At 36.4% G+C, this 26,453-nt stretch overlaps 3 protein-coding genes across 4 annotated transcripts; 1 reads left to right on the plus strand and 2 right to left on the minus strand.

Moving 5' to 3' along the window:
* On the plus strand, positions 1–7,386 carry LOC129321531 (protein transport protein SEC16B homolog). Of its 2 annotated transcripts, none has more exons than XM_054967319.1 (13): positions 1–2,102; positions 2,327–2,647; positions 3,307–3,435; positions 3,528–3,650; positions 3,760–3,927; positions 4,079–4,204; positions 4,289–4,423; positions 4,919–5,046; positions 5,115–5,223; positions 5,302–5,619; positions 5,728–5,862; positions 5,969–6,267; positions 6,620–7,386. In XM_054967319.1, exons 1-13 carry the CDS (start codon positions 456–458, stop codon positions 7,140–7,142), a joined length of 4,161 nt encoding a protein of 1,386 aa, XP_054823294.1. In that variant the 5' UTR covers positions 1–455; the 3' UTR covers positions 7,143–7,386. The 2 variants fall into 2 exon arrangements, with proteins under 2 accessions (XP_054823294.1, XP_054823295.1); XM_054967320.1 differs by having other exon boundaries at positions 2,339–2,647.
* Positions 7,387–9,418: 2,032 nt separating this feature from the next.
* LOC129321539 (probable pectinesterase 68) lies at positions 9,419–11,782 on the minus strand. The gene is made up of 5 exons (XM_054967332.1): positions 11,376–11,782; positions 11,053–11,242; positions 10,746–10,952; positions 10,048–10,286; positions 9,419–9,803 (listed from the first exon to the last, which is right to left on the minus strand). The coding sequence occupies exons 1-5, from the start codon at positions 11,675–11,677 to the stop codon at positions 9,647–9,649; spliced, it is 1,095 nt and encodes a 364-aa protein (XP_054823307.1). The 5' UTR covers positions 11,678–11,782; the 3' UTR covers positions 9,419–9,646.
* Positions 11,783–14,354: 2,572 nt separating this feature from the next.
* On the minus strand, positions 14,355–19,676 carry LOC129321536 (putative glucuronosyltransferase PGSIP8). Its single transcript, XM_054967330.1, has 5 exons — positions 19,096–19,676; positions 16,102–16,360; positions 15,619–15,820; positions 15,349–15,496; positions 14,355–15,244 (listed from the first exon to the last, which is right to left on the minus strand). The coding sequence occupies exons 1-5, from the start codon at positions 19,377–19,379 to the stop codon at positions 14,704–14,706; spliced, it is 1,434 nt and encodes a 477-aa protein (XP_054823305.1). The 5' UTR covers positions 19,380–19,676; the 3' UTR covers positions 14,355–14,703.
* Between the last annotated feature and the right edge of the window lie 6,777 nt (positions 19,677–26,453).

The following is a 26,453-nucleotide window of genomic DNA, read 5'->3' on the forward strand; positions in this document are numbered from 1 at the left end:
AACGTCATTGTTGTGGGGCTGGGTGGTGAGAAATCGGGGGCTTTCCTTTTTTACTTCTCCTCTTGGATTGTCTATTTCAACGGATCTGTAAGTTAATCTTGTTTTCTCAGAATTTCTCCTGTGTCGCTATACTTGTGGCGATAAATTGAGGCGGAAGCCTGCATTTTCCAGGTATGGTTTGCTCAATTTTTGGCTCTTGGATTGCTAGATTCCCGAAATCGCAATTTTTGTTTGTTTTTCCTATCATTGTTTCTTTCACCGGGGGTTAGATTTAAGAGGGCAGTAACTTTGAGTAGTTGATTTGCGATCTCGAGGTTTGGTTGTCATTTACCGCGGGCATCGAGTTGGATTTGTATGAGGTGAAATTTAGTGGTTTCGTGACAGTGTTTCATGGCAAATTGGCTTGAATATTTGATGGGATCAGGAGGAGCGGTGAAGGATTAGGGTTTAGGTCGATGGCTTCAAATCCTCCATTTAACATGGAGGATCAGACCGACGAAGATTTCTTTGATAAACTGGTAGAGGATGATTTGGAACCTCTCAAGCCCGGGCAAGATGAAGGAAATGATTCTGATGGCCCTAAGGCAGTTGCCAATTTGGGTGTCACCGATGGTGATGCGTCAATTGAGAAATCAGATGGTGGGGAGAGTGTGAATGAAGTTAATGGGGAAAAGTCTAGCGTGCAGCTGGACACGGGATTGTTCGGTACACATGAAGGAGAAGGAAATTCAATGTTCTCCATGCCAGTTGGGAATGATAGCAGGATGGAACCCAGTAATGATAGGAAGGGATCAGAAGCGACACCAGCTTCAGCTGGAAGCAAGAGCAATGAAATTGCAAGTTCTGGGGTTAAAGAGGTGGGTTGGAATTCATTTTATGCGGATTCTAAAGGAGGTATTGGGTTTGGTTCATACTCTGACTTTTTCAATGGATTGGGTGATCAATCTGGGGGTTTTCCCAGAGAAACATACAATAATTTAATTAGTGAGATGAGTTCTCGTCATGAGAATCATGATGCTAGCTCAAGTAATTCAAATAATTACGGAGAATATCAAGACAGCCAAGGTTATGCATCTATTGAAACAAGCACTAGTGAGCATGATCTGAATAGCAGTCAGTACTGGGAAAATCTTTATCCTGGTTGGAAGTTTGACACCAACACTGGACAATGGTATCAAATAGATGGATACAATGAAACAGTTACAACTCAGGAAAACTATGAAGCTAATTCATCTGTGGATTGGACTGCTGCTAATAGAAAAGCGGAGGTTTCTTATTTGCAGCAAACTACTCAGTCTGTAACTAGAACTTTGGCTGAAACTGGCACAACTGAAAGTGTATCTAGCTGGAATCAGGTTTCCCATGGAAATAATGGGTACCCAGAGCATATGGTTTTTGATCCTCAATATCCTGGTTGGTATTATGACACAATTGCCCAAGAATGGCGCACGTTGGAGGGCTACAGTTCTTCCATTCAGGGGCTTGAAAATGGGACTGCTGCTTCCAGCACTTTTCTGAATAATGGTGATAGTTTCTATAATGAATATGGCCAAGCTAGCAATTATGGGTCACAGGATGTTAGTAGTCAGGCCTTAGATGGTAGCTGGAATAGCACATATGGTAGTAACCATCAGCAAGGTTTGGACATGTACACTGCTGAGACTGTAAATGGAAGTGTGGATAATAGTTCTGGTGGAAACCAGCAATTTGGTCATTCTTACGGATCAAGTATATCTGCCAGCAAGAATCAACAGATGACTTCTAGTTCATTTGGATCAGTCCCATTGTATAATAAAGTTGGCCATGGTCATAGTTTGGCTAATGAAACTGTTGAATTACAAAGCTTCATCCCTGGCACATTTAATTATTCAAATACGAATTTAGATGAACCAAAAAACTTCTCTAATAATGACCCTACAATTAGAAAGCCCATTAATCATTCCCAGCAATCATTCCCAGCTGGACAACAGCTTTCTTATGCCCCTCATGTGGGACGATCATCTGCTGGACGTCCTCCTCATGCCCTGGTTACATTCGGGTTCGGTGGGAAACTCATTATAATGAAAGATTCTAGTCTTTTGAACTCATCATATGGAAGCCAGGTTAATTCTATATTCCTCTCTTTAGTTTCATTCCGTGTCTCTTTTGGTTTCTGAAAGATTTGGAGGTTGCTTTTAATTTACCTGTATTTGAAGGTATTTTCTTTGCCCCCATCTTGCCTATTAGGGTTAGGGTTAGGGATCTATGGCAAATGGAACTTTTTCTAGAAGGAACTTATCTAAGGATTGACAGTGGTGTTTTTTGTCCTCACTCCCTCCCTTGTAAGGGTACTGTACAGGGCTCTGTCTCCGTGCTGAACTTGACGGAAGTTGTGATGGGAAGCATCAATTCTTTTGGCATTGAAAATGGAGCAAGAGACTATTTTCATGCTTTGTGCCAACAATCTTTCCCAGGTCCGTTGGTTGGTGGGAGTGTTGGAAGTAAAGAGTTATACAAATGGATAGATGAGAGGATTGCACATTGCGAGTCACCTGATATGGATTATATTAAAGGTGAAAGGTTGAGATTGCTTCTTTCTTTGCTTAAAATAGCTTGTCAACACTATGGGAAACTACGTTCTCCTTTTGGTACAGACACCTTATTGATAGTAAGTTCCATCTTTTTGTTTTTCAAATTCTTTCTTTTGCATTGCATACAATGTAAGTCTGCAATATAGCATCATTCCATTCTTTTTATTTTTGTTGTCCTTAGTAATAGGTATGTCTATAAAATTAATGCAGACTACAATTTGGAGTTTGCATAGTCTGATATGATAATAAAGATGTTAGTTTGCATTTTAGATAATCTCCTTTTGTGTTGGTTTATATTTGTTATGTCAAATGGCTCTTAAGCTCCTTACTTTTTTGGTGATTTGAAAGGTCATTCTTTCGAGCAATTGTGAGACATCACATTCTTTGTCACCTTGCTTTAGATTGTCAGGCAAGCAGATGTCAGTATGTGGTATTCTGTGTTCTTTAGTACAAAATACTTGTTGGCTTTTAGTGGTTCAAATTTATGCCTTAAAAGTTCTTAAGGCTGGCTACAAAGTTTCCAATTGATGATTAATTTCCCACGGTAACTCATGATTTATTTCAGACGATCTTTAAATGTTATTGTAGACTTATTATGCCTCTTTCGTAATTCTGAGTAATATTTCTTCCACATTCTATTAAAAAGAAAATGAAATAAAATTGCTGCCACAATATACTTCCACCAAGAGTTCATTGTTAAACTAGACAACCTTTTTGGTTTGTATTATTTATTCAGGAAAATGATACTCCTGAGTCAGCAGTGGCAAATCTTTTTGCATATACAAAGAAAAAGGGCACAGAGTTTACCCAGTATGGCTTGCCTCACCACTGCTTGCAGAATTTGCCTTCTGAAGGGCAAATGCGAGTGTGTATAAGTTACTTCTTGTTATTGATTGTTCCCTTCTCCTCTCATATTGTTAAATTCATATTTTATAACCGACATTGGTTTAATCCCAGGCAACTGCAACTGAGGTACAAAATCTTCTTGTCTCTGGCAAAAAAATAGAGGCTTTACAATGTGCACAAGAAGGTCAATTGTGGGGACCTGCTCTTGTTCTTGCTTCACAACTTGGTGATCAGGTCAATTGTCAACGTTCCAGTGTGGTTTAAAGTGTATGGAATTAGATGCTCTACTGGTTTGCCTGTTTGAGCTAGACTAGCCCTCACATGTTGCAAGCTTGTAATGCAGTTCTATGTTGATACAGTGAAGCAAATGGCACTTAGACAGCTGGTTGCCGGTTCACCTTTGCGAACATTATGCCTTCTAATTGCAGGTCAACCAGCTGAAGTTTTTTCTATTGGCACCTCAATTAGTGGGTTTTCTAATTCTGTTAATATGCCTCAGCAGCCTGCACAGGTGAACTTTATAGGATAAACGTACAATTCATCTAAGGGTTATGGCCTGTGAGATGTAGAAGTTTTCTTACTTTCAGAGTTCAATTGTTGCAAAGTTCACTTTTATTTGACTTGGAAAGCTTAAGCTTTTGTTGTTATATTGTTATTTCTAGTTTGAATCTAATGGCATGCTTAGTGACTGGGAAGAGAATCTGGCTGTAATAACTGCAAATAGAACAAAAGGTGATGAACTCGTGATTATTCACCTCGGCGATTGCTTATGGAAGGAAAGAAGTGAGGTATTATTATTCTTCATCTATCGTTTCCTCTGTCTTTATAATTAGAGTTTCTATTCTATTTCTTAGTTGATACTCAAATTGTAGATTACTGCCGCACACATATGCTATTTAGTTGCTGAAGCAAACTTTGAGTCATATTCAGACACTGCTAGACTTTGTCTAATTGGAGCAGATCACTTGAAGTATCCTCGAACTTATGCTAGTCCAGAAGCTATACAGGTTATTTGAAATTCTCTCTTACCCTGTTTCTCTCAGGGTAGGAGCAAATCCCTTTAAACTATTAGTTGCTTCTTTTCCAAAATTTGATGTTCTATTGTCCTCTTTTAACAAAATGTCATGTATAATGCTATTGTTCTGCTACTAGCTCTGCACTTTGGTGGATTCCCGGGCAGTCTTAACTTCCTGGGATTTTCCAAGTTGCAAACCATAATTGTTTCCCCTATTCTCGGCTAATTTGGTTAAGAGCCTTAACAGATGAAATGTGTTTTCTGTATATATTTTTCACATCCAAGTATAAGTTTATGTTGAATGTGAGATTTATCATCCACTATGGTGTTGCTTGTGTTTAAGCTTATCTTATTCTGTGTGACTTGCTTGTGTAAACCTTGGCATTTATTGCTCTCTAAAACAAATAATATAATTAATTTAATTTAGTAATTTTGATGTGTTTTTTGAGGAGCTAAACCTTATCTGAAATAACGGGTACTTGGTCAGAGGACAGAGCTATATGAGTACTCGAAGATGCTTGGAAACTCTCAATTTATTTTGCTTCCATTTCTGCCATATAAGCTCATATATGCTTATATGCTAGCTGAAGTGGGAAAGGTGTCAGACTCATTGAAGTAAGTTGTCAGAGATTTATGATATTTTGTTTTACATAATCTGCCTTCTAATACTGTTGTGACTTCAGGTACTGCCAAGCAGTACTGAAGTCTCTTAAAACTGGACGAGCACCTGAAGTAGAGACATGGAAACAATTTGTATTATCACTTGAGGAGAGGATTAGAACCCACCAACAGGTACTTCCTTGTCTCGTTATAATCTTCATGATTTAATTATCTTGGTAGTCATCTTATTAATAAACAATATATTGGCAGGGTGGATATGCTACCAATCTGGCTCCTGCAAAACTAGTGGGCAAGTTGCTCAATTTTTTTGATAGTACTGCACATCGTGTTGTTGGTGGTCTACCGCCGCCTGCTCCATTGCCATCACAAGGAATTGGCCATGGAAATGAGCAAAGCTACCAACCTATGGCTCCTAGAGTACCTAATAGCCAATCAACGATGGCCATGTCATCTTTAGTGCCCTCTTCTTCAACGGAACCCATTTGTGAGCGGACTGCTGACAGCAATAAAAGGACAATGCATAATAGGAGTGTTTCAGAGCCAGCCATTGGTAGGAGCCCAAGACAGGTGTGTTTATTCAGTGTACTTTGGAGATTTTCATTTCAGTTTACTCTAAATGTTTATGGTTGACTTAAATTGTATTTTTAGTCAATTTAAATTTATGTGACACCTCAGGAGACTACCTCACCTGATTCACAAGGAAAAGCATCAGATTCAGGGGGCACATCTCGCTTCTCTCGTTTTAGCTTTGGAACATCTCTTTTGCAGAAGACAGTGGGGTTGGTCTTGAGACCCCGCCTGGGCCGACAGGTATAGTTGCTTGTTTCATAGTACGTAATTTTTCTTTGGTGCTTTCTATTTTCTTCTCAATAGTCTGACTCTGACTACTGTGTCGTTCTTATTTCACAATCTTAAGGCTAAGTTAGGTGAAAAGAACAAATTCTATTATGATGAAAAGCTAAAGAGATGGGTAGAGGAAGGTGTTGAACCTCCAGCTGAAGAAGCTGCATTGCCGCCACCTCCTATAACTGCTTCTTTCCAGAATGGTAATCCTGATTATAACTTGAAATCTGCGTTGAAGACAGAAGGATCTCCTTCTAATGACGGTCCTGAGTTAAGAACTATGAGTACTTCTGAAAATACTTCAGGAATCCCACCAATACCACCGAGCTCAAATCAATTCTCTGCCCGTGGGCGCATGGGTGTTCGGTCAAGGTAACAACTTACTTTAAAGTCTTGTTAAGATCACGTTGATATTGGAAGCAGGTGTCAAATTTATTATAGGCAAAGTGCTAGTCGAGCATTGTGATGTGAGTTGACACCAGTTGGCTTCTCTTTTAGATTTAGACAACATTTAATTGAAGAATCTTCATTATTGATTGTAAATATTGTAGCACCTATAAAAGTCTACCTACCATGGTAGTATGGCAGAGCCCTTCATTGCATCCGGCTTAGTTTTCTAGGAAAAGAGGAATATTTTCTTATTGATGATTTATTTATCTTTCAATGTTCAGAAGCATTTGAAAGGCATATGAACTTGATGAAACTGCTTATGGTCTTTTGGCAGATATGTTGACACCTTCAACCAAGGTGGTGGGAGCTCTACAAACTTTTTTCAGTCCCCTTCGGCCCCATCTGTTAAACCCTCTCTTGCTGCAAATGCAAAGTTTTTTATTCCTGCTCCTGCACCGTTACCAGCTGAGCAGACAGTTGAAGCTATAGCAGAATGCAATCATGAATGTAACGCTGTTAAAGAAAATCCTTCAACTTTCTCCACTAATGATTCCTTCCGATCCCCCAAAAATTCATCATCACCATCTATGCAAAGGTTTCCGAGCATGGATAACATTTCATGCAAGGCCCCAATCACAAACTGCAATGGCTCCCGTCCCCCTCATTCGCGTCGAACAGCTTCATGGACTGGTGGGAGTTTCAATGATGCATTTAGCCATCCGAAAACGGGCGATATTGTGCCCTTGGGGGAGGCTTTGGGGATGCCAGCATCAGCATTCATGCCTGATGAGTCTTCTCAGGCACCTGCTCCCATGAACGGTGGCAATTTTGGAGGTCTCCACGAGGTGGAACTTTGAGCAGCAGATAAACGAACTGTAAATATCGAATTTTTGTTTGATATTGATGGAAGTACGGAATAGTGTTACACATCACATGGAGTTCACAAAGAAGCAAAAGACGACAGTCTTTTTACCCCTCATTTCACTCTTAAATCTGAGATACCGCTTACCAACTCCTGAGCTGGTCATGTAAGATTAAATGCGGTTGCCTCACTTGATATTAGGATCCTGCTTTCTATTAAATGGCAAGGGAGTTGACACATGCCGCTATCCCAGGCTTAACGATCACATGGTGTTTAACAGCAAGGGATAGAGCACCCGCTTAGGTCAGTAGTACAGTCCATTTGTTCTTTTTTTTTTTTTTTAATTGGGAAACAAATGTTGCTCGAGGGAAAAAGATGACCACGACAGACCAGGGACCAAAGTATAGTCTATGAATCATGGAAAACTAGTGTTGTCCCATTTGTATCTGTTTCGGTAATGAAATTGAATTGAATTTTCAAACAAGAGTCTTCAGTCTTCGATTAGAAATGTTCGACTATGCATGGTTATAACCATCCTCAGTACAACGAAGCCAAGTCTAAATCTACATGACATAGGAAAAAAGGAGAGGAAAAGAAGTGAAAACCTCAGTTGAAGTACAAATAATCGATAGAACTTCGTCCTCCAATCTCCTAAATCAGTCCCCGGGCATTAAAGCTCTCCAAAATCACCTCAAAACTTTCAAGGAACATCAATCAAAGTTTGGCTGTCAGACCCCAACTTCCCTTCTTTTATCTGGCTTAAAAACGATGTCTTGCATTTTGACAGCAAAACTACCTGTGGCACCTGTCACTGTACCTATTCTAGAATTTGTATGAAGATCCTACCGTAGCAATTTGCCGATCAAATTGACCAACATGCCGTGACAACTTTCGGCACTGCATTTTTCTTCGTGTAATTTTGTTCCTGTACTTTACTCGTATACTTCTCAAAGTCACCTACAATAAGACAAACAAAATAAACGAGACAAATGCTAAAAACAACTAAACAAACCTAAAAAATTTACTATTTACAGCCAAGGGAAATAATTAAACAAAACATCAAAATGAGCAAAAATAACTCTCCCTAATCGAACCACAAAATAGCCCTTAAATCATTAAATTAAATACAGGGAGATATATATCAAGGAGAGGAAGGTGATGGGTGGAGTTGTATGACGAAGGAGAAGAAGAGCTTGAAGATTGAGTGGGAAGACAGTCAAGGAATGGACATATCTATGTTCGAAGATGGAGGGCGGGACAGTGCCAACCTCCATCATCTCAACAAAGTTTACTTTTTTTTTTGCATTTCCTCAAAACACATTCATTTTAAAATTTTCTCCTTTTGTCAATAACATACCCAATCGAATCAATATGGTAGCATTAATAACACACTTTGAGTTTTATAATGTAGAGCTTTACATATTCCAATTATCTTTGAAGAAATTAAGCATGAAGCAAAATGAAATGTAAATCATCCCTGGATTACATGATGCCGTTTGGGTTATTAATTTATTATTTTGTCCGAACCGGTGCAAAAATGACCGAATGAGAAGATTAATTTTGAGTTTTACCGAATGAGAAGATTAATTTTGAGTTTTACAGCCTCTTCTTTATTAATTCCTCATCTTCTTTTGAAATGGGAAATTCAGTTCACGTACTGACAAATGCTTCAGAAATCTAAGTTGGAACCGTCTGTGAGTACTTGTTGCTACTTCACTTTAAGTTGAGAAACTTGGATTGAAAAGCTCAAAGGTATCTTCGCCCAATGATTGAGAGATTACATTACATTATACGAGCCACACGATGATGAAAGGTGCACGTGATTAAATTCCATTTCGGATTAGGTCTTTCCTTCAGCTGTAGGCTGATTGTGTAACTTAATCGAGATTGCGATTGGGTGAATATTATATAATTTGATCGATCTATGGCCGTCTTGTTTTCAAGAACCTGAGCAATTAAATTATCAGAAAGAAAAAATATAGTGGATGAAATCATCGTCCTGATGAAACTGTCACTTCTCGGGTATGAGTTAGGTGAATTCACAAATCTTGCGTCCCATTCATTAAGGATATCACAATGTTTACGTCCTTTAATGTATTTTCTATTTTAACTTTCATGTATCGAAGTTGTTATATTCTCTTGAGCTGTGGTTTGAATCTAATATTTTGTTTTCGCCTTTACGTGTGTGTGTGTGTGTGAATTGAAGAGAATGAATGACCAAGAACGCAACCATGCAGAAAAATGTTCAATTAAAATCTAAATCATAGAAAATAACAAAATGCAACTCTTGCTTTATTTCACTTCGTTTCTCTTTCTTTACAATTAAATACAAAAATATCCAAACGATGTACAGAGCGGGAGCATCGTCTAAACAAGAAAATGAATAATACATCAAAGATGACAAAGAATAATCAGTATACAGACGAATGAGAAATAATGTATATCAGAAGGCTAATGCAAAGAATGAAAAATATGAAGAATATGTGACTGCGTGTAAAATTAAGCATCAGAAGGTGCGATCCAGTGTCTGCCATTGACGAAGCTCTTAACGAGGAAAGGATGAGCAGATTCAAAGTCAAGCTCACGACCCCAAGACAACCCACGAGCCGCCGCCGCTCCTGGGCCGTGGCACTTGTACACTCCGAAGAACACAGTCCTGACCACACAGCGTCGCAAATATATAACCATTAATCACACAACGAGGAACTCCACGTGGAACAAAATTTAGTAGTTTACACAATTAAACCCAACTCATTTAATCCAGAATTTATTGTGAGCTAGTCTGTTTTTTAGTGACTTCAAGACTTCGAGAGATGCACATGAAGAAAGCTTTCAAATTTTGGGACAAGAATAAATGATATCTGAGATGACTGTTGTATATAGAAAGAGAGAGTGGTCACTTGTTTTTGTTGTCCACATGGTTCCAATCGTCCCAGCCTTCGCCTGTAACAATGTCAGCGAAATACGTATAAGCGTAGACGATTCTCGAGTACTGGCCCAAGGCCCGGCCTACATAGAGTGGGCCAGTACCAGTGACCCTGCACCGTACGAAAGTGAAGCCTGTCTTCTCGTCTTCGTGTTTTCTCTTTTGGGCTGCTATGGAGCCGAATTTCGTCGCTATTGAGTGCAGCACACAATCCTGCACAAAACACAGACTCACGTCATCATCCATTTTTGGCCCAGTTGGTGAGGTGTCACTGTCTTGTAATATATATATATATATATATTCTTCACAGATTTTGAATCTTTAAAGAAAAAGTGGGAGGGGAAGTGTTTTTGAAAAGCTCATAGGCTCGGAGGCTCATAGCCCAAGAGGGGGACGTCAACAGTATCGTATGGTCCATTGTGTGGTCGCTGTTGGGTGTTATCTGTAATATTTTGGCTCCATTCAGTATTGGCACAAAGCTTGACTTGAGCATTTCGTTTCATGCACTACCACGACCACTAATCCCCAAGTGATTCGTTCGTTCAAATGCACGTACGTAATTGCCCAAAGATGCAAGACCCTTTTTGCAGTGCGAAGTGTGAAAAAATAAAGCTATTAAAAAGAATTGAGCAGAGAATAGAAAGTAATTAAAGTAAGAAGAAAGTAAAAGACCTTGTACATGGAGCGGCCATTCCCGAAGATGAAATCGATGGAACCCTCGATGTAGCAATCCTTGAAATAATGGCGGCCGGCGTCGTCACAGAGAGTGTCTTGTGCGCCGTAGAACCCACAGCCTGAGAAATACGCCTTGTCCCCTGATATACGAAACGCCGCAGCTTGCCATCCCTGCATTCCCGGCATCGGCGCAGGTGCCGTGTTCTGCATTATTCACGTAAACTCCGTATATCATTCAACTCATCTCATCATTAACCTTATGTTGAGCTTAATTTACTGATTTTCTTGTCTCTTTGAATCTTACCTTAAAGCTGATATTCCTGGCGGAGAAATAGTTGGCGAAGACTGTGACAGAAGCTGTTCTGTAAGTACGTAGCTGCTGTCCATTGGGACCAGGGTCGCTCGCCCTGTCATGCCATTCTATCACCGTCACGTCCCTCCCAGCTCCCTGAAACGTTATGTATGGTTTCGTCGCCGGCACCACCACCTTCTCTCTGCATTTTTCATTATCATCAACGTAACCAAAGCAGATCAGTGAAAGAAATGGAGGACGAAAAAACCCATCAGCATTAATTATCGATCATTAATTGTTTAGTTACATATTCCTGCCAAGGGCTAGAGTTATACATGTAGTATCCAGCGCTAATGTTAATGACGACGTTCATTCGATTGTTGTCCGGGACAGCATCGACGGCGGCTTGCACTGATCTGAATGGCCCGGTGCCGTTGGCGTCAACGGTGATTACACGGAGACCGATTGGCCCCACCCACCTGTGATGGTGCTTGAATGATGATGAGTTTGTGGAAGACGCTGATGATCTCGGGATGTTATCGTCGTGGGATGTACATTTCACTGTTTCTGCATGAAACAATAACAAAACAGAAAAGAAAATCAACGACAAGAACAAAGAAGCCATTACTATAGGCATGGAAGAACATAATAAAGAGTGTCAAGATTAGAGAGTGTCAGAAATGTGGGATTTGCTGGGCGGGAGCAGAATGGAAACTTCCGGAGGAATATGCAACGTCGTCAAACTAAAGTCCATAGGGAAGAAAGAGACGCAATTTATAGCGTCGGATTAATTGGACACCACCACCTTAGGATTTATTAACTCTTTCTAATTAATTAATTTTATTTACACCGTGGCTTGATTGACGGCTCCAACGGTCACTTTTGCCGGGCACCCTCTTTAGGGGGCAAGTTAGCTCATGCGGCTTTTTTTTTTTTTTTTTGAGAATGATAGTTAAATATTGATTCAGTTGATAATTAAATATTGATTCAGTTGCCAATGATTAAGTTTATAAGAGAAAATTAATGACAAGTATCAATAATTGTTTTTAAAAAAAATCAATTGTAAATATTGATTAAAATAGATACAAATTTAAAAGTTTCAATTACAAATACAATACTTAAATTCTAAATATAACAATTAGTTTACAATTTATATTTTTGTTTATAACTATTTAAATTAATATTTATAATTTATTTTATAAAAACTTTTATTAGGGACCTAATTCTTATTAATTCAACCTTTTGCGACTTTATTGTCATTTTTTCTATTTTTTTTTGGGACTAGATAAAAATAACTTGCTCCCCTTAAACTTATAAAACAAAGAAAATGATTTTTTTATTTTTATTTTTTGTTTCTCAAAGTATATATATAATCAGTAGCCATAAGATTAGTCACTCGGAATGATTTTTGGTTTAATTGTAAAAGTTATTTCTTTTATCCCATTAAAAATTACTTATAAATAGTATTAAAAGAGAGAGTATAGCAATAGATGATAGTGTCATTTTGAAATTAATTATTATAAAAAAATTCATCAATTGAAATTGGTAGTAGTGTGTTGGAAGCTGTCAATTTTTAAATAAATGGTTGAAGGTTTGAATATTAACTTTTGTGTATGTATTAATTTAATTAGGAGATGTCTACATAACACTCTCATATCTTATTGAGATATTATATATGCTTTGAGCAGACTATACCCTTATTCTTATAAACAAAATTGAAGTGCGTATCACAACTTCAAATTTTAAGAACTTTTGAGAAAAGATCAATTGGCTGGCATTGCACATAAATCTACAAAAGATATGGGTCATAAAGCTTTGAGGCAGAATTGGATTTGCATTCTCGAGGTGAGACACCCCACCTTGATCCTTGGTACTCATACGTCTCTGAACTCCAAAAACCAAACCCGTGAGGCCATGACTATACACATATATATATATATTCTCTTATTGGCTCTTGTAGGCCAATGTCCACAACGTCACTGTTTAATATTCGTTTTCCGTACCTTGATCTCATCATGAAACAAGACATTTCGGGTTCTACTTGCTCCACTCAATCGTGGTTTTTTATTAAAAGAAATTATCTTTTTTTTTGGCGGACATCGCAATTTAAGGGAGTCAAAGTCAGGATCACCGCCTGAACGTATTACTATCATTAAAGGCGTAAAAATATAGAGCAGAAAAGTGGGGTCTTACAACATAATTTTTTTAAATTTAAATTTAAATGATTGTATTTAATATAAATATTGAGTGTCTGTATTATTAAAGGCGTTAACATTTAGATTAATAATCATAAATTTATACTTCACTTGATATTTATAGATAAGTAAATTTATCTGAAATGCTAATCTAAATTTTAACGATTTAGAGAGTATCGGTAATTAATGTCTATATTAAGTACATTTATGAAACTTAAATCTAATTTTTCTCTGATTAATTGACTTAATTTATATTGTTGCACTTTTTGAGGCTCCATAATTTAATTTGGTCACATGATGATTGCATGGCATCTTTGTTTCGGCTCAAACGGTCATATGGTGGAAATGGGGTGCATGACAAATTATGGCCCCAGCATGGGTGAACAGTATTTTGTATTATGCTGAATTACCTTTTCATCTTTCTGGTCCCCAGACATGTGGGCCCCCTCCGATATATTTATAGAAAGCCCACAAATTTTTCGAACGTTGGGACCTGAGCCCCTTTCTGTTGTGACCATTGCACCGGACAAAATTAACAAATCTCCTGATGAAGAAAAGAAAAGAAAAGAAAAAGAACACAAGAACAGAGAGAGAATCCATTCTCATAAACTGATTGACCTAAGTTGAATTCAATAATGTCCATTAACATGGTTAAAAACAACAAAGGAAAGATTAATGATTGAGATAATCATGCAGTGGGCTGGGGTTTTCGGGTCCCAATGCAATGAAGCAAATTGCTTGGGGTAACAACACTATGCCACGACTGGGCTAATCAGGTTCTGTCGTCCGGTCCCTACACGGACCAGTCTTAAAGTTGAGATAGTAGCTAGTAAAAGCTAATCTATGTATGTCGCCCTTTCATTCTCATTTGTTATTTCCTTTTTGTTGGGGGTCCCCTTTGAGTTTGCATGTGCCAGTTGTTAAAGGCCCAAATCTATATCTTGGGCTCACATGCTACCTAGCCTTCATTATTGCAAAACTGATCGGCATAATTTAGCAATAAAATACTTTCTACAGCAGCTGAGACGGCACCAATAGTTGTGCTCTATAGGATGCACGTACAATACTTCACGATGTATATCAGATATTCTACTACCTGCATTGGGCGAGACCATCGAATGATTGGAAGAATATATATTTATATATATACTATAATATAAATACCAATACAGTGTTTATACAAGGACTCATGAGTAATGACGCTCAAATCCCTGCCCTTCCCAAAACTGCTCAATAATTTAATTTTACAACTACGCAAGAGTGGAGCCAATCAAAGTGGTAAACAGAAATCTGTAAGAGCAAGGCTGGTCGGCTACAGATGCTTAATCCTTAATCCAAAAGAATGCTAATGATGCCACGCCCCTAAGTCCCCACGGTGAAGATCCCATGCCAAGTCACTCTGATCTCAGCGGAAAAAATCATCGTCTGTGGCAGTAACTCTATTATGCTCAAATGGGTACGGCTCAATTCAGTAAAGCTTGTTGAACGCAGAAGGAGGCGAAGATTCCCCCAATCTGGGCAAGAAAGCCTCCCTTTCAAGAGTTAACTGAAGAGCCGCCATTATCTTGGACACAGCTACACTCAGAAATGGAGCACAACAGAAGGCATAAACGAAGACGGTCAAGGCTCTGACAACCCCATCTGGATACCAGGGAAACGCCATAACCAAGAGCGCCCCAACAATACCAAACCATGGGACCAAAACTGGTAAAATTGGAAGCAGCAACGCGTTCATGGCGATCGAACACAGGGCGAAAGAACCCAGCAAATACAGGGACCACCCCAGAAGAGGGTGAACCGTGTGAGGAATGGTGAAGAATGGAGTTACGTAGGCAGCAAGTATGCACCAAAATGCTACCAATTTGAGGCTGTTTTGCACTAAGTTAATGCTCTTGTCCGAACGCCTATAGCACAGCTTTGACAGACTCGGCCTCGCTAGACGAGTCATTGCTATTATTCCAATGTATATCGCACATTGGATCAGCACCACTGCCATCTCTGCACTATACCTGTACACATCACAGATAATACACATCAACATTTTATCAACATTGCAAGTGTCTTAAAATTCGAGATGCAATTATTGACATAGGAATGGAACTGTTGAACTGACCCTAAAGTTCGACGACGTTGTTCATGCCACTGGAGGCCTAGTGGCAGAACAGGCCACGACCACCAGTACCATGGCTTTAACCAGGGAGCCCCTGGGAATGTGATCACGCTATTTGGTCCACACGGTATGCTCCATCGCAGCTTAAGATCTGAAGCAACATATCATCGATGGTGGCATCAAGTTAGATTGCATCCACCCATCCACACGTTCCTTCAAAAATCATCTGAGTTCAGCTATTTCGTTTCACTTCGATTAATTAGTTTTACTTACAGTAGTACGAAGCATCCATCTGATATCCTAAAGGAAGCCTGTAAGTTCCCTCAAGCTTGGTGCCATTCGACGGCGGATGAAACAGTGGCCGGTCGAGCAATTCCGGGAAGTAACTAGATATAAAACCCTGGTCTGCACCATCCGGATTTTCTCTTCCAATCTCTAATTCATGAACCATATCCTTAAACACCGCCATTGATGGCTGCAAATATTAAATTATTAGATGGCAAACAACGGAGACTAAAATTTCATTGTCATTATTGCGATGATTGCAGTAGTACTCGTTGTCCTTACTCAGGTTCTGCTAAGTTGATTGCTTCAAACATACGTGGGAAGATATGGAAGAAACGTGTAAAGAAAGGATTTAAGAGTACAGGTATGGACATGGAATCTGGAGTTAAATAAGGGTTTGGCTAAGATAGATGATGATGATGATGATGATGTTATAATAATAGAAGGAAGAAGGGTGAATAAATGACTGACCTGCAAGACAAAGAGGCCGGTGTGGAAGATGCAGGGGTTGATAAAGACAGCGCAGAATTGTCCACATTGAAACAACTCATCGGTGTTATGAAGGAAGAGGTTGTCAGCATCCAACATGACCACCCTGTCGTAATCAACCAGGCTCCACGCGTACAGTTTATTTAACGTCAACTTGAATCTCTTGTCGAAATTTTCTTGGTGCTTGTAGGGATTGTCCATGTTTTCCACTCTCACCACTCTCGCTCCATCTTCTTGTTCCCTGCATAATAGTATTAATATCCCCAGAAAAAACATACCTAATTAATATTATTAATACACCCTGAGTTCTCCAACTATTTGATCATGCTCTATCTTGCCCCACACGCAATTCTTTCTTCTTTTACCTCTATCCATTGGTGCCATATCCAACTGAGTAGTTTCCCATCCAAGCCCAATCATTTCAACAAATCCATACACTAGTGTTTTCCAAATCATTCTTTAACATTCCACCATACAAGTACCCTTAAACCCAGTCACATGAATTAAAGTATCTTTCTTTCTTTCTTTCTTTTTCCCCAGTTTAATAGCTCTCGTTGGTGGAACCTCTTTTGAAAAGAAAAAGAAAAGGGGAGGCTTTTCAGAAAATAAAAGAAAAAATTTAGTCGAACAAACTTAAAGCTACGAAAACGTACAATTTTACTTTCATACGAAATAGGAGTTGTGTATCAGTGCGTGTGCTTGTGAACGAAACTTTCGGGGTCGGGAGTGATGAATATTGTTAAAATGGAAGAATACGAAGTCACTTTCAGTGAAAATTTGCTGTGAAAACATGACGAGTCCACGCGTAAGGATTTGGGAAGTCGGGTCTCCACGTGTCTGTGGCGCGTGACGAGAACTAAAGGTCAAAAAAATGGGTTGGTGAGACGTTAGCCCAACCACATTTTCTAAAAGGTTGGGAAAGTTAACGGAAAAGCTGACCGGTTAGATTTGCTAAAAGTGCTCATACTCTTCAATTTTGGGGCTGACAGACTCAAACTTCATTTTTGTGGATTATTACTCAGACTCCAGTGTTTAAACCCGGACATGATAAGATAAATAACAAGCAACAGCGAATCAAGATTCAAATCTCATATGCCCACATTTCAATCAATAAAAAAAATAATTATAACAAGCAAGGAAATGGATCCTCTAAAGTTGAAAATTCATAAATTTCATAAAGTTTACCTTTTAAAAAAAGAAAAGAAAGAAAGAAAGAGAAGATTTTGTGTTTTATAAAAAGTAATCAAATAAGGAAAAATATTAAAAAAAATGAAAACTATAAATAAATTCATGAATTTCAACTTTAAAGAATTTACTCCCAAGAAGCAAACATGTTTCACGGCGTGATCACGTAATCACCATTACTATTTTAGTCTTGGCAATAGAAAAAAAATTAAATTTGATTGTGTTAATCATGTTATATTTATTTGATTTTGAATCTATACACAATCAATGGCCTAATTACTCCAAAGGCACGATGTACCGAAAGCAAGTTCACCCCCTCATTAATTACTTTCATCCCCATAAGAAATAATTTCGGGTATTTCATCTTTTTATCAATATATATATATATATATATATATATATAGTTTTAAAATGAATTCATATAATAAATTGACAGAATAATACTGTTTATGACTTGCTAATGAAATATTCCCTCCATCCATTTATATAAGATGAATCCGCATATTAATAAAAGTTTATTATTTAATTGAAATTATATAAAATCACAATGTTTTTCCAATTTTGCCTATCACAATTAATATCATAGTTGTGGTGTGAACAACACACAATTAATGTCTCATCCATTTTTCAAGACAAAAGCAAAATTGTCTAATTATTCAAAAGGTAAGGCTTATATACTTAGCCTTACATACTTAATATACTTTCATCCAATTAAATCAAGACATGTAAACTTTAATATGTTAATAATATTAATAACAAGAATTTATTATAGAATAAATAATCTATAATAGATGCACATGTCTTGATTTAATTGAAAACAAGTACATTAAGTATGTAAGGAGAAGTATACAAGTTTTTCCCCTATTCAAAACTCTCATGACATCCTTTATATTTAAGGCCAAAATAAACTTCTAGAAAATATCTTATACAAATGGGAAGGAAGCATATGACATGTCACAGCATCCACTTATTTTATCTACTGAATTGAAGATAACTGTGCGAAGGACTAAATGAAGAATATAGCGTTATGAAAGATCAGATTAAATATATATATATATATATATATTAAAGAAGAGACTCCACAAAAAAATAAACTAAAGAATACAAGGATATGACTGAAATCAAATTGTACTGTCATGTATTGATATGCCAAGCAGATGCCCCGACTTAACGAGTTATAGGGAGGAAGATTCCTTGTTTTAGCACAAGCCGTAAGCAAATTTAAACTTATCTTGGGAAAAATTAAAGAAATGTTAATTTAGAAAGAAGTGGGAAACAGAGAAAATGGTGTACGGCCAAGGATAGTTGAAAGGGTCGTCTACGACTGCTTGGAATTCACGCGTAAAGCCAATTCCTAAAGAGTTACTGAGTCACCAGCAAATGGCAAACCTAGTCAAATTAGAAGCACGATTAGTGGGCTAATTAATGTGCCTAATCAGTGTGGGCCCCTACGGTTATTTCCCCCTTGTAAAGGATTTTATTTACTTCCCTAACATGGAGCGCCGTGACTGTGTAACCAAGCCAACCAGATATCCCTAACTCCCTATGATCTTAATCCCAATCCGATTTTCTATCCATTAACCACGATGTTGCCTTCTTTTGTCTTCTTCCCTAATTCAAACGCTTCCCTTCTACCAAGAACAGGAACCCGACGGAACAAGCAAGAAACTACAAATTTAGCAGTCGCTTATGAGGTCGAAAGCAACAAGCAAGCAAATCCGTGATACCGAAAACTGAAATACAATTAAAAATTTAAAAGCAAGACAAAAAGCAAGGAGGGAGCGGACGTACAGAGCTCGGACCCATCGGAGAGGGACGTCGACGGAGGCAATGACGACGAGATCGGCTTGGGCGTTGAGGGCGGCGAGGGATTTGAAGAGGACGCGTATGGCGACGTAGAACTCGTAGTCTCTGGCGGTGCCCATGTACATCATGGTGGCATAAGCATTCTTGTGCTGAGGCGTGGCTCTGCAGAGAGGCGCGGAGAAGGCGAAGCACAAGGCAAAGACGAGGAGAGAGTATCTACAAAACGACGCCGCATTGCGATGCAGCTGGTTTCGCGTCGGCCACGCCATACCTTGTGGGCAGAGTCTAGCAGAAAGGGGTTGGGATTTTCTACGAGAGAGGAGGTGGACAGGGAGCTAGTGGGTAATAGTACAAATACTGCTTCCACTTTCCTCCTTCAGTGGAACTCTTGTCAGCGATTAGCGCGTTAAAAGAAAGGAGCAGCTTCTGTTTTTCAACAAACAAAGGTGGAGTCTCTTTTGGGGTTCTGAGAGGAAAAGATCAATGCGAGAAGAAGAAGACAGGGGGAGAGAGAGGGGGAAACTTTTTCATTGTCGGGTCGTATCCAAGCCAGTAAGAACTGGATAAAGATATGGCCGAAGCGAAAGCTTTTAAATGGTAGATGGGCCGGTTCACGCTTACACCAAAGGAGGAATCTTCACATTTTATCCTCATCATGCGCCCCGTTAGAAATTAATTAAATTAATTTTTTTAAATTGGGAGAATGATAAAAAATACTCATACAAAAATATAAATAACAAGTAAATACATTAAAATGTAATAATTATTATTTATTTTTTATAACCTTGTCTCATATTTTGATTTATGACAAAATGATATATTTGTTTTTAGTGATTATTATGCGTTGGGAGGTTATTGCTTTGATTAGAATATTGACTGAAATGAAATAAAAAATGATTTTTTTTTCTACACATGTCATTTATAAATGAATTAGAAAATGACTTTTTTTTTTAAAGTGGCTATTTTAGTTGCACTTGGTAAAATGATTTGTTAAAAAAATAATTATTTTCTATTCTATTTTAGTCAATATTTTAATAAAAGTAATTTTTCAATGTATAATGGTCATTAAAGGTATATATGTCAAAAATCAAAGTATAGTGTTTGAGGTGAGGCTTTTGGCCAACTTACTCGTCTCAGTCACTGTAACAGCCCTCCGTTCATCCTGCCTCCCCAAGGTCTTTTGCGGCGCTTGACTCAATGGTATCAGGTTCAGCCTCAACTTTGTTATGTAGGAGAGGTTGGAGGATCGAATCTGAGGAGGCTCTCCGCAAGGGGAATAATCCTGCACACTACTGCGGGGAAGCCTTTGTCTCCTGATGCTCACCGAAAGGGGTGGGGTCGCCCTGTTGCCGGGCCTGAGGGGAGAGTGTCCAGCACCGCAAAAGACCTCGAGGAGGCAAGGTGAGCGAAAGGCTGTTACAGAGGCAGTGGTAAGAGGGAGAGTGGTGAAAACAATAATAGTAGGAAAATGAATAAGGCAACTAGTACAAGTTAAATGACAAATGCAATGAGTGTGATAGCTCAAACAACAAAAGAAAAATCTTAAGAGGCCAAGGAAAAAAAATTAAATCCTCAAGTCATGTTTATAGTCAAATAAATGGAGGAAGTTACAGTTGACAAACATTGGCTTTCACGATGCATGTCACTCTTCATGTCCCGAGAGGCAAGAGTAATGTTTTTGACCATAAAGGATGACAGAGAGATGGCGTTGTAGTGGTTGAGATATGAGTGTTATGAAAATGGTTGATTATGAGGGGTTTGAAAACTTTTTATAAACATATTATCCTACTTAAAGATTAGTATGATGTATTTGTATTATATTGTTAAATTTGACTCATGCAACTCTTTGAACTATTTATGTGCTTTTTATTCATACTATTGAAGTATTTTAATATTGTGGAAGAGTTATTGATATTTGTATAGTTAAATTATTTAGATATATTTATAATTAAAATTAAGTGCACATGTTATTTTTGTGTTTGGCTACAGATAGTAACTAGTAAGGATTATGGAAGAGTTAGATAAAAAAAAATTAAAGAGAGCCCAAAAGGTTAGTGCTTTGATTAGGTTGTATGCAGCAAAACATTTGTATAAAGAACCATGAAGAAACAGGGAATATATAGGTCATCTATGGGTAAATGAAATCTTAGAAGGATACCTAATTTGATGCTATGAAATGTTTAGAATGGAATCACGTGTGTTTCATCAATTATACAATGAATTGACATAGCATAGACTAAAGGATACTAGGTGAATGAGAGTACAAGAAATGATTGCAATATTTTTAAATACAATTGGACATGAGTTGGGAAATAAGTTGGCATAAGAAAGATTTCAACACTCAGAAGAGACTGTTCATAGACATTTCCATAAAGTTTTAATGGCTTGCTCTAAACTTGCAATGGAATATATCAAACCACAAGACAGGTCGTTTCGTAACCTATCAAATAAAATACAAAATGATAAGCAATATATGACATTTTTCAAAAATGCATTTGGAGCAATTGATAGTACATATTTCGTGTGCAATTCCAGCTAATGAAAAATCAAAATATATTGAAAGAAAATGAATCCCAATTCAAAATATAATGGTTGTGTGTGATTGAGACATGTGTTTCACTTTTATCTTGGTTAGATAAGAGGGTAGTACACATGATACTTGCATTTTTAAACGTGCTCTAATAACTCAAATGTCGTGTTTAAATTTCCTCATTCACCTTTGGGTATATTTATTGGTTTAATTTGTTTATGTTGAACTTTTCAACTTACAAACAATTATAATAGTGTCTTTTTCATAAGGTAAATATTATTTAGTGAATGTCGGCTATCCAACGCCAAATGAATATCTTAGTCTGTATAAACAAGAAAGCTTCCATCTTTCTAATTTTAAAAGAACAATTAGATTTACAAATAATAATGAAATTTTTAATTATTTTCATTCAAGTTTACGGCGCACGATAGAAAGAACATTTGGAGTTTGGAATAACATATTTGCAATTTTATGCAATATGCCTAACTATGATTATGATATGCAAGTTCATATCATTGTTGCATCAATGACGATACATAATTTTATTAGAAAATAATCTAATTTTGATTCCGATTTTATGCATCGTGAAAGGAAAGATCAAATGAAGCATGAGGATTAAGAAGATCAAACATTGATGAATATTCATTGTTAACATCGTCCATAATATCTTCATCATATATAGCTCATATCCATGATTTTATTAAAAATTAATTTGTATATTATCATTTTCATTAGTTATTGTAAAATTGATGTTTAGTATTTAAAAATTAAATCTTTCTCTTTTATTAAATTTATTTGAACTAAGATATAGTGAATTATTTATTTATGTAAATTAAATGTTAATACTCATATAATTTAAATATTTATAAGTAATCAAATATATAATTTAAATAATATATTTTACTTCTTAAATAAAATTTAACAAATTTAATAATATTAGATACAAATTTATCAATAATTTAATTTTAAAAAGAAATTTTTTTATGGTAATTTATATAGCTAAAATTAATTATGACTAAATTATCAAAATATTTTTAATTATATTAAAATTAATTTTAAAAAAATAGTATCCAAACAAATTGTATTATAACATACTCAATTATAATTATAATTAATCATAATAATAAATTATATCCAACTGAAATTCAAACAGGCTCTTAATTGTCATTCTCCCCCTAAAATTATGTGTGTGTGTGTGTGTCTGTGTTTACACCAAAGTGTGTGTGTGAGAGAGATTTTTGGCTTATATATATGTTCACACCAAATTATATGCTCCATTTATTAAAAAATATAAGACATTTTTAACTGAATCTCATCCCAATAAAGTAGTTACTTGTCTTCAAACTACCATTATCTTTCCACGTTTATTTTTATTTAATAAGGTGTTTCACTCTAAAATAAATATAAATTATTTATTTAATAGGAGTATTGTTGAAAAAAAAAGAAAATGATTACACTTAAAAGATCACAAATACATTATATTTTTAAATATTTAACCTGTTAATGGAGGAAGTATATGTTTACACCAAAGTGTGTGTGTCTGTTTCACCCATAAAAAAGTACGTCTGTGTCTTAGCTTGATTAGTACTCCCTCTAGTCTTCTCTATAATATGCCTTTTAGGAGTAGTTTTTTATTCAAAATATAAAATATCTTGTAATAATTAAACTAATTTTTTTAATTTTATCATTTTTTGATTAAAGCAGAGGTATTTAATGTAGTTATATTATTATTTAAAATTTATAATAAAAATAAAAGTATGCCTCACTTTTTTATTATATAAAAATTTAATTTTTTTAAAATATACGCAATAATTAAAAATGTCATATAATAAAAATAAAAGAAAATATTTTACTTAAAAAAAAGATAAAGGGGAATAAGTACAAAGAAATATCTACTTTTTTGGGGAACAGCTTCCGTTTCTAGCTTTTCTTTCTATTTCTATTTTTTTTAAATAAGTATTCCTTAGGTTTTGTAAGTCCACATATTGATGACTTGTAGTTGTTGGCGTGAAAATGTTTGAAACACGTTGTAACTTTTCTCCTCCGATATTGAAGATAGGGGGCGCGTTGGTCAATGCATGGCACGTTGGAATCCACCGATTATTGGTGGATCGGCTGCAGTTATTCGTGATCGACGAAATAGGCCTCATCATCAATTGCTCGACGCCACTCACAATGGTCCATCTGTACATGATGACATCTTACTGCCAAAATGGAAGAGACTTAATAGTTAATCCCCAAGTTAATTGAATTTTCTCTCTCTCCAAACAGAAAGAGTTGAATTTTCTTAGTTTTTAATTTACGAGAGATGGCTTTCTCAGATTTGTGCTCGTCTCAACTCTCACGCCCTTTCACAGCTCAAAGAGCGTTGACTTGCCTGTTCCTCCAACTTTTCAGATCCCATTATATGATGACTGAGTTTATCATTATTTTATGCAAATAAAATTAATAAGCTCGTCTTCTTTGCAAATACTTCCAGCGCTTCTCTACAAGAGGGCAGGCTCCGCAGTCTATCATTTTTAATATTTATATTTCTATATACAGCAAATCAATATGATTTTTTAATCATTCAATCCTGGTTTCGATCAAAATCACTCTCAGACTCAGATGTCAATTCATTAACAGTTCAACAAATAATCATGTAATATAATACAAAACAAAAGTAACCAGAAGAGTCGTCGCGGTTATCATTTCTCTGATACGAAGCGCTGCGCATTACGAAAGTTGTTCACTCTTAATCGTGTCAGCAATAGATTAGCAAATGAGACCAGTGCAGAAAATTGAAGGATCACCAATTATTCCTCGAGAACATTCTTACTTTTCATTTTAAAGCATCGTTATATTCCATAAATTAAATGGTTCTTTTGTCAACCAATTGTGCGTCGTGTGACTGTGAAATATGGGAGAGCGATCTCTCCACCAATCATGACCGTTCATTAAATTTATAATTAAAATAAATTTATTTAATAAAATAAAATTAATAATGATAATTGAGAAATGGAAAGAAAGGTGAAAAAGGGAGGAAATAAAATGAGTTGCATTGGGTTGAGTGGAAGGACTTGATTGGGACCTGGATTTTCTCCCTTGCAAAAGAGGAGAAAGGAGAAATTGGTATAGAACTAAACTATTAAATTAAATTTAAAAATTTAAATTTGATAACTTTTAAAAATATAAATTTAATTTAAATAATTTAGATTTACAGTGGAAAGATAGTGGAGAGAAAAAATAAAGAAGAGAAACCCACCCTGCTTGATTGCTGAATAAAATTGAAAGTTTAAATCATCCCACCCCCCCCCCCGGGGGGGAAAATTACAAACTTACAATGATGTTAAAGCATTTATGATATGAAAAAAACTATAAGAAAATGAAGCCCAACCTACAATACGTTCACTCAAAAGGGAGTAGATGCGACTTGAGATGACAGAGTACATAAACAGGAGGGGTTGGGGAAGGGAGGAGAGGAGGATCTCGCATGGTTCCGGGGAATATTCTTTGCAAGTTGCAACTGGGGATCTCATTATCTTATGATAAGCTTTGCAGCAAGGATTGAAAAGGAAAGAAAATAAAAAGTGGGTTTTTTAAGCAAAGAAGAAAGAGAGAGTGGTTGATGGCTTGACCGTTTGATGCTTGATATTTATCGTCAATAGTGCAAGGCAAGCTTCTCAGAGACAGTCACGGAGGGTCATGCTTGAAAAAGTGAGTACTCATTATTTTATTGAATTTAATGAAAATAATTGAACTGGCAGCAGGAGATAAGGCGAGAGAATGGAATTGGGCATTGTGGCGTACGGGCGGGAGCGGAGTGTCTCCACTTCCTTGTTTCCCTCCATTTTTTTCACTCAACCACTCATATTATTTTATTAAATAATTTTTTAAAATTATAAAATTAATAAATGTTTAAGATGAAAAAAGTGAAGAAAAATAAAAAATAGAGATACCCTCCTCCCGTGGCATACTGGCGTGCATTGGCCATGCACAGGAACGCAACAATGTTACGGCAACTTCCCAGAAATACATATTAAAGCGTAAAATTAAAAAAAGGACAAGTTGTTGGGGTGAGTTGAGAGAAGACTGCAAACTACAAAGGTTGTGTTTAGTTCAAACTTCAAAGGGAATGGGAGGGAAAGAGAGGAATTTTAATGGTCCCGCGAGGAGGGGAGGGAAATAGGAGGGATTTTAATGAATTTTTGTCTGATTTAGGAGGGTAGAGAAATCAATAATAAATTAATAATTTCATTCTTATCACTTTTAAATTAGTTTTTATTTTGATTTTGATTTATTATAAAAAATATTTATATTATATTTTGGTGATTTTATTGTTTTAAAGACATAAACTTATATTTAATGACATTTTTTTTTAAAAATAAATCATTAGTATTATATTTTATCAATGTATCTAATGAAAAGTATTAAAATTTTAGACAATAAAAATTATATATTAATTGTTGTAAACTGATAAAATTTATTTAATTATAAGAGAGAGGGGGAAAGATAATGCATAATTATTTAATATCAAACATAGTTTAAAATTTTTAAAATAATAAATAAAAAATTTAGTTATAATTTTCCATTTTCTTTTAATTTTTTAACTAAATAAGGGGCTCATTGGTAAAAAAAAAAAAAGGGCTCTCCTCCCTCCCTGTTTTTTTTATTCAATACTAATCAAATAAGAGAAGGAGGAGCAACTAAAACCCCAACTAAAGTAGTAAAGAGAAAATAGAAGCTTGTTTGGTTTTGTTTCCATTTTTCATTTTTAAAATTTATTTTGTAAAGGAAAAATCACACCAATGACCACTTAATAACAATTTTTTGC

Source organism: Prosopis cineraria, unplaced genomic scaffold (assembly GCF_029017545.1).
Source record: "Prosopis cineraria cultivar Desert tree isolate PC_DT_omini unplaced genomic scaffold, ASM2901754v1 PC10, whole genome shotgun sequence".
In the NCBI taxonomy this organism is placed as follows: Eukaryota; Viridiplantae; Streptophyta; class Magnoliopsida; order Fabales; family Fabaceae; genus Prosopis; species Prosopis cineraria.

Excerpts from the sequence above, each read along its gene's own strand:
- LOC129321531 (XM_054967319.1), top strand. The coding sequence starts at position 456 with ATGGCTTCAAATCCTCCATTTAACATGGAGGATCAGACCGACGAAGAT. Across the intron at positions 3,436-3,527 it reads CTTCTGAAGGGCAAATGCGA|GCAACTGCAACTGAGGTACA; the intron begins GTGTGTATAAGT and ends GTTTAATCCCAG. Across the intron at positions 5,224-5,301 it reads GGATTAGAACCCACCAACAG|GGTGGATATGCTACCAATCT; the intron begins GTACTTCCTTGT and ends ATATATTGGCAG.
- LOC129321539 (XM_054967332.1), bottom strand. The coding sequence starts at position 11,677 with ATGCCTATAGTAATGGCTTCTTTGTTCTTGTCGTTGATTTTCTTTTCT. Across the intron at positions 11,243-11,375 it reads ATTAGCGCTGGATACTACAT|AGAGAAGGTGGTGGTGCCGG; the intron begins GTATAACTCTAG and ends TGAAAAATGCAG. Across the intron at positions 9,804-10,047 it reads CATGTGGACAACAAAAACAA|GACTGTGTTCTTCGGAGTGT; the intron begins GTGACCACTCTC and ends CTGTGTGGTCAG.
- LOC129321536 (XM_054967330.1), bottom strand. The coding sequence starts at position 19,379 with ATGGCGTGGCCGACGCGAAACCAGCTGCATCGCAATGCGGCGTCGTTT. Across the intron at positions 16,361-19,095 it reads CTCCGATGGGTCCGAGCTCT|GGAACAAGAAGATGGAGCGA; the intron begins GTACGTCCGCTC and ends ACTATTATGCAG. Across the intron at positions 15,821-16,101 it reads CCGGCCTCTTTGTCTTGCAG|CCATCAATGGCGGTGTTTAA; the intron begins GTCAGTCATTTA and ends TAATATTTGCAG.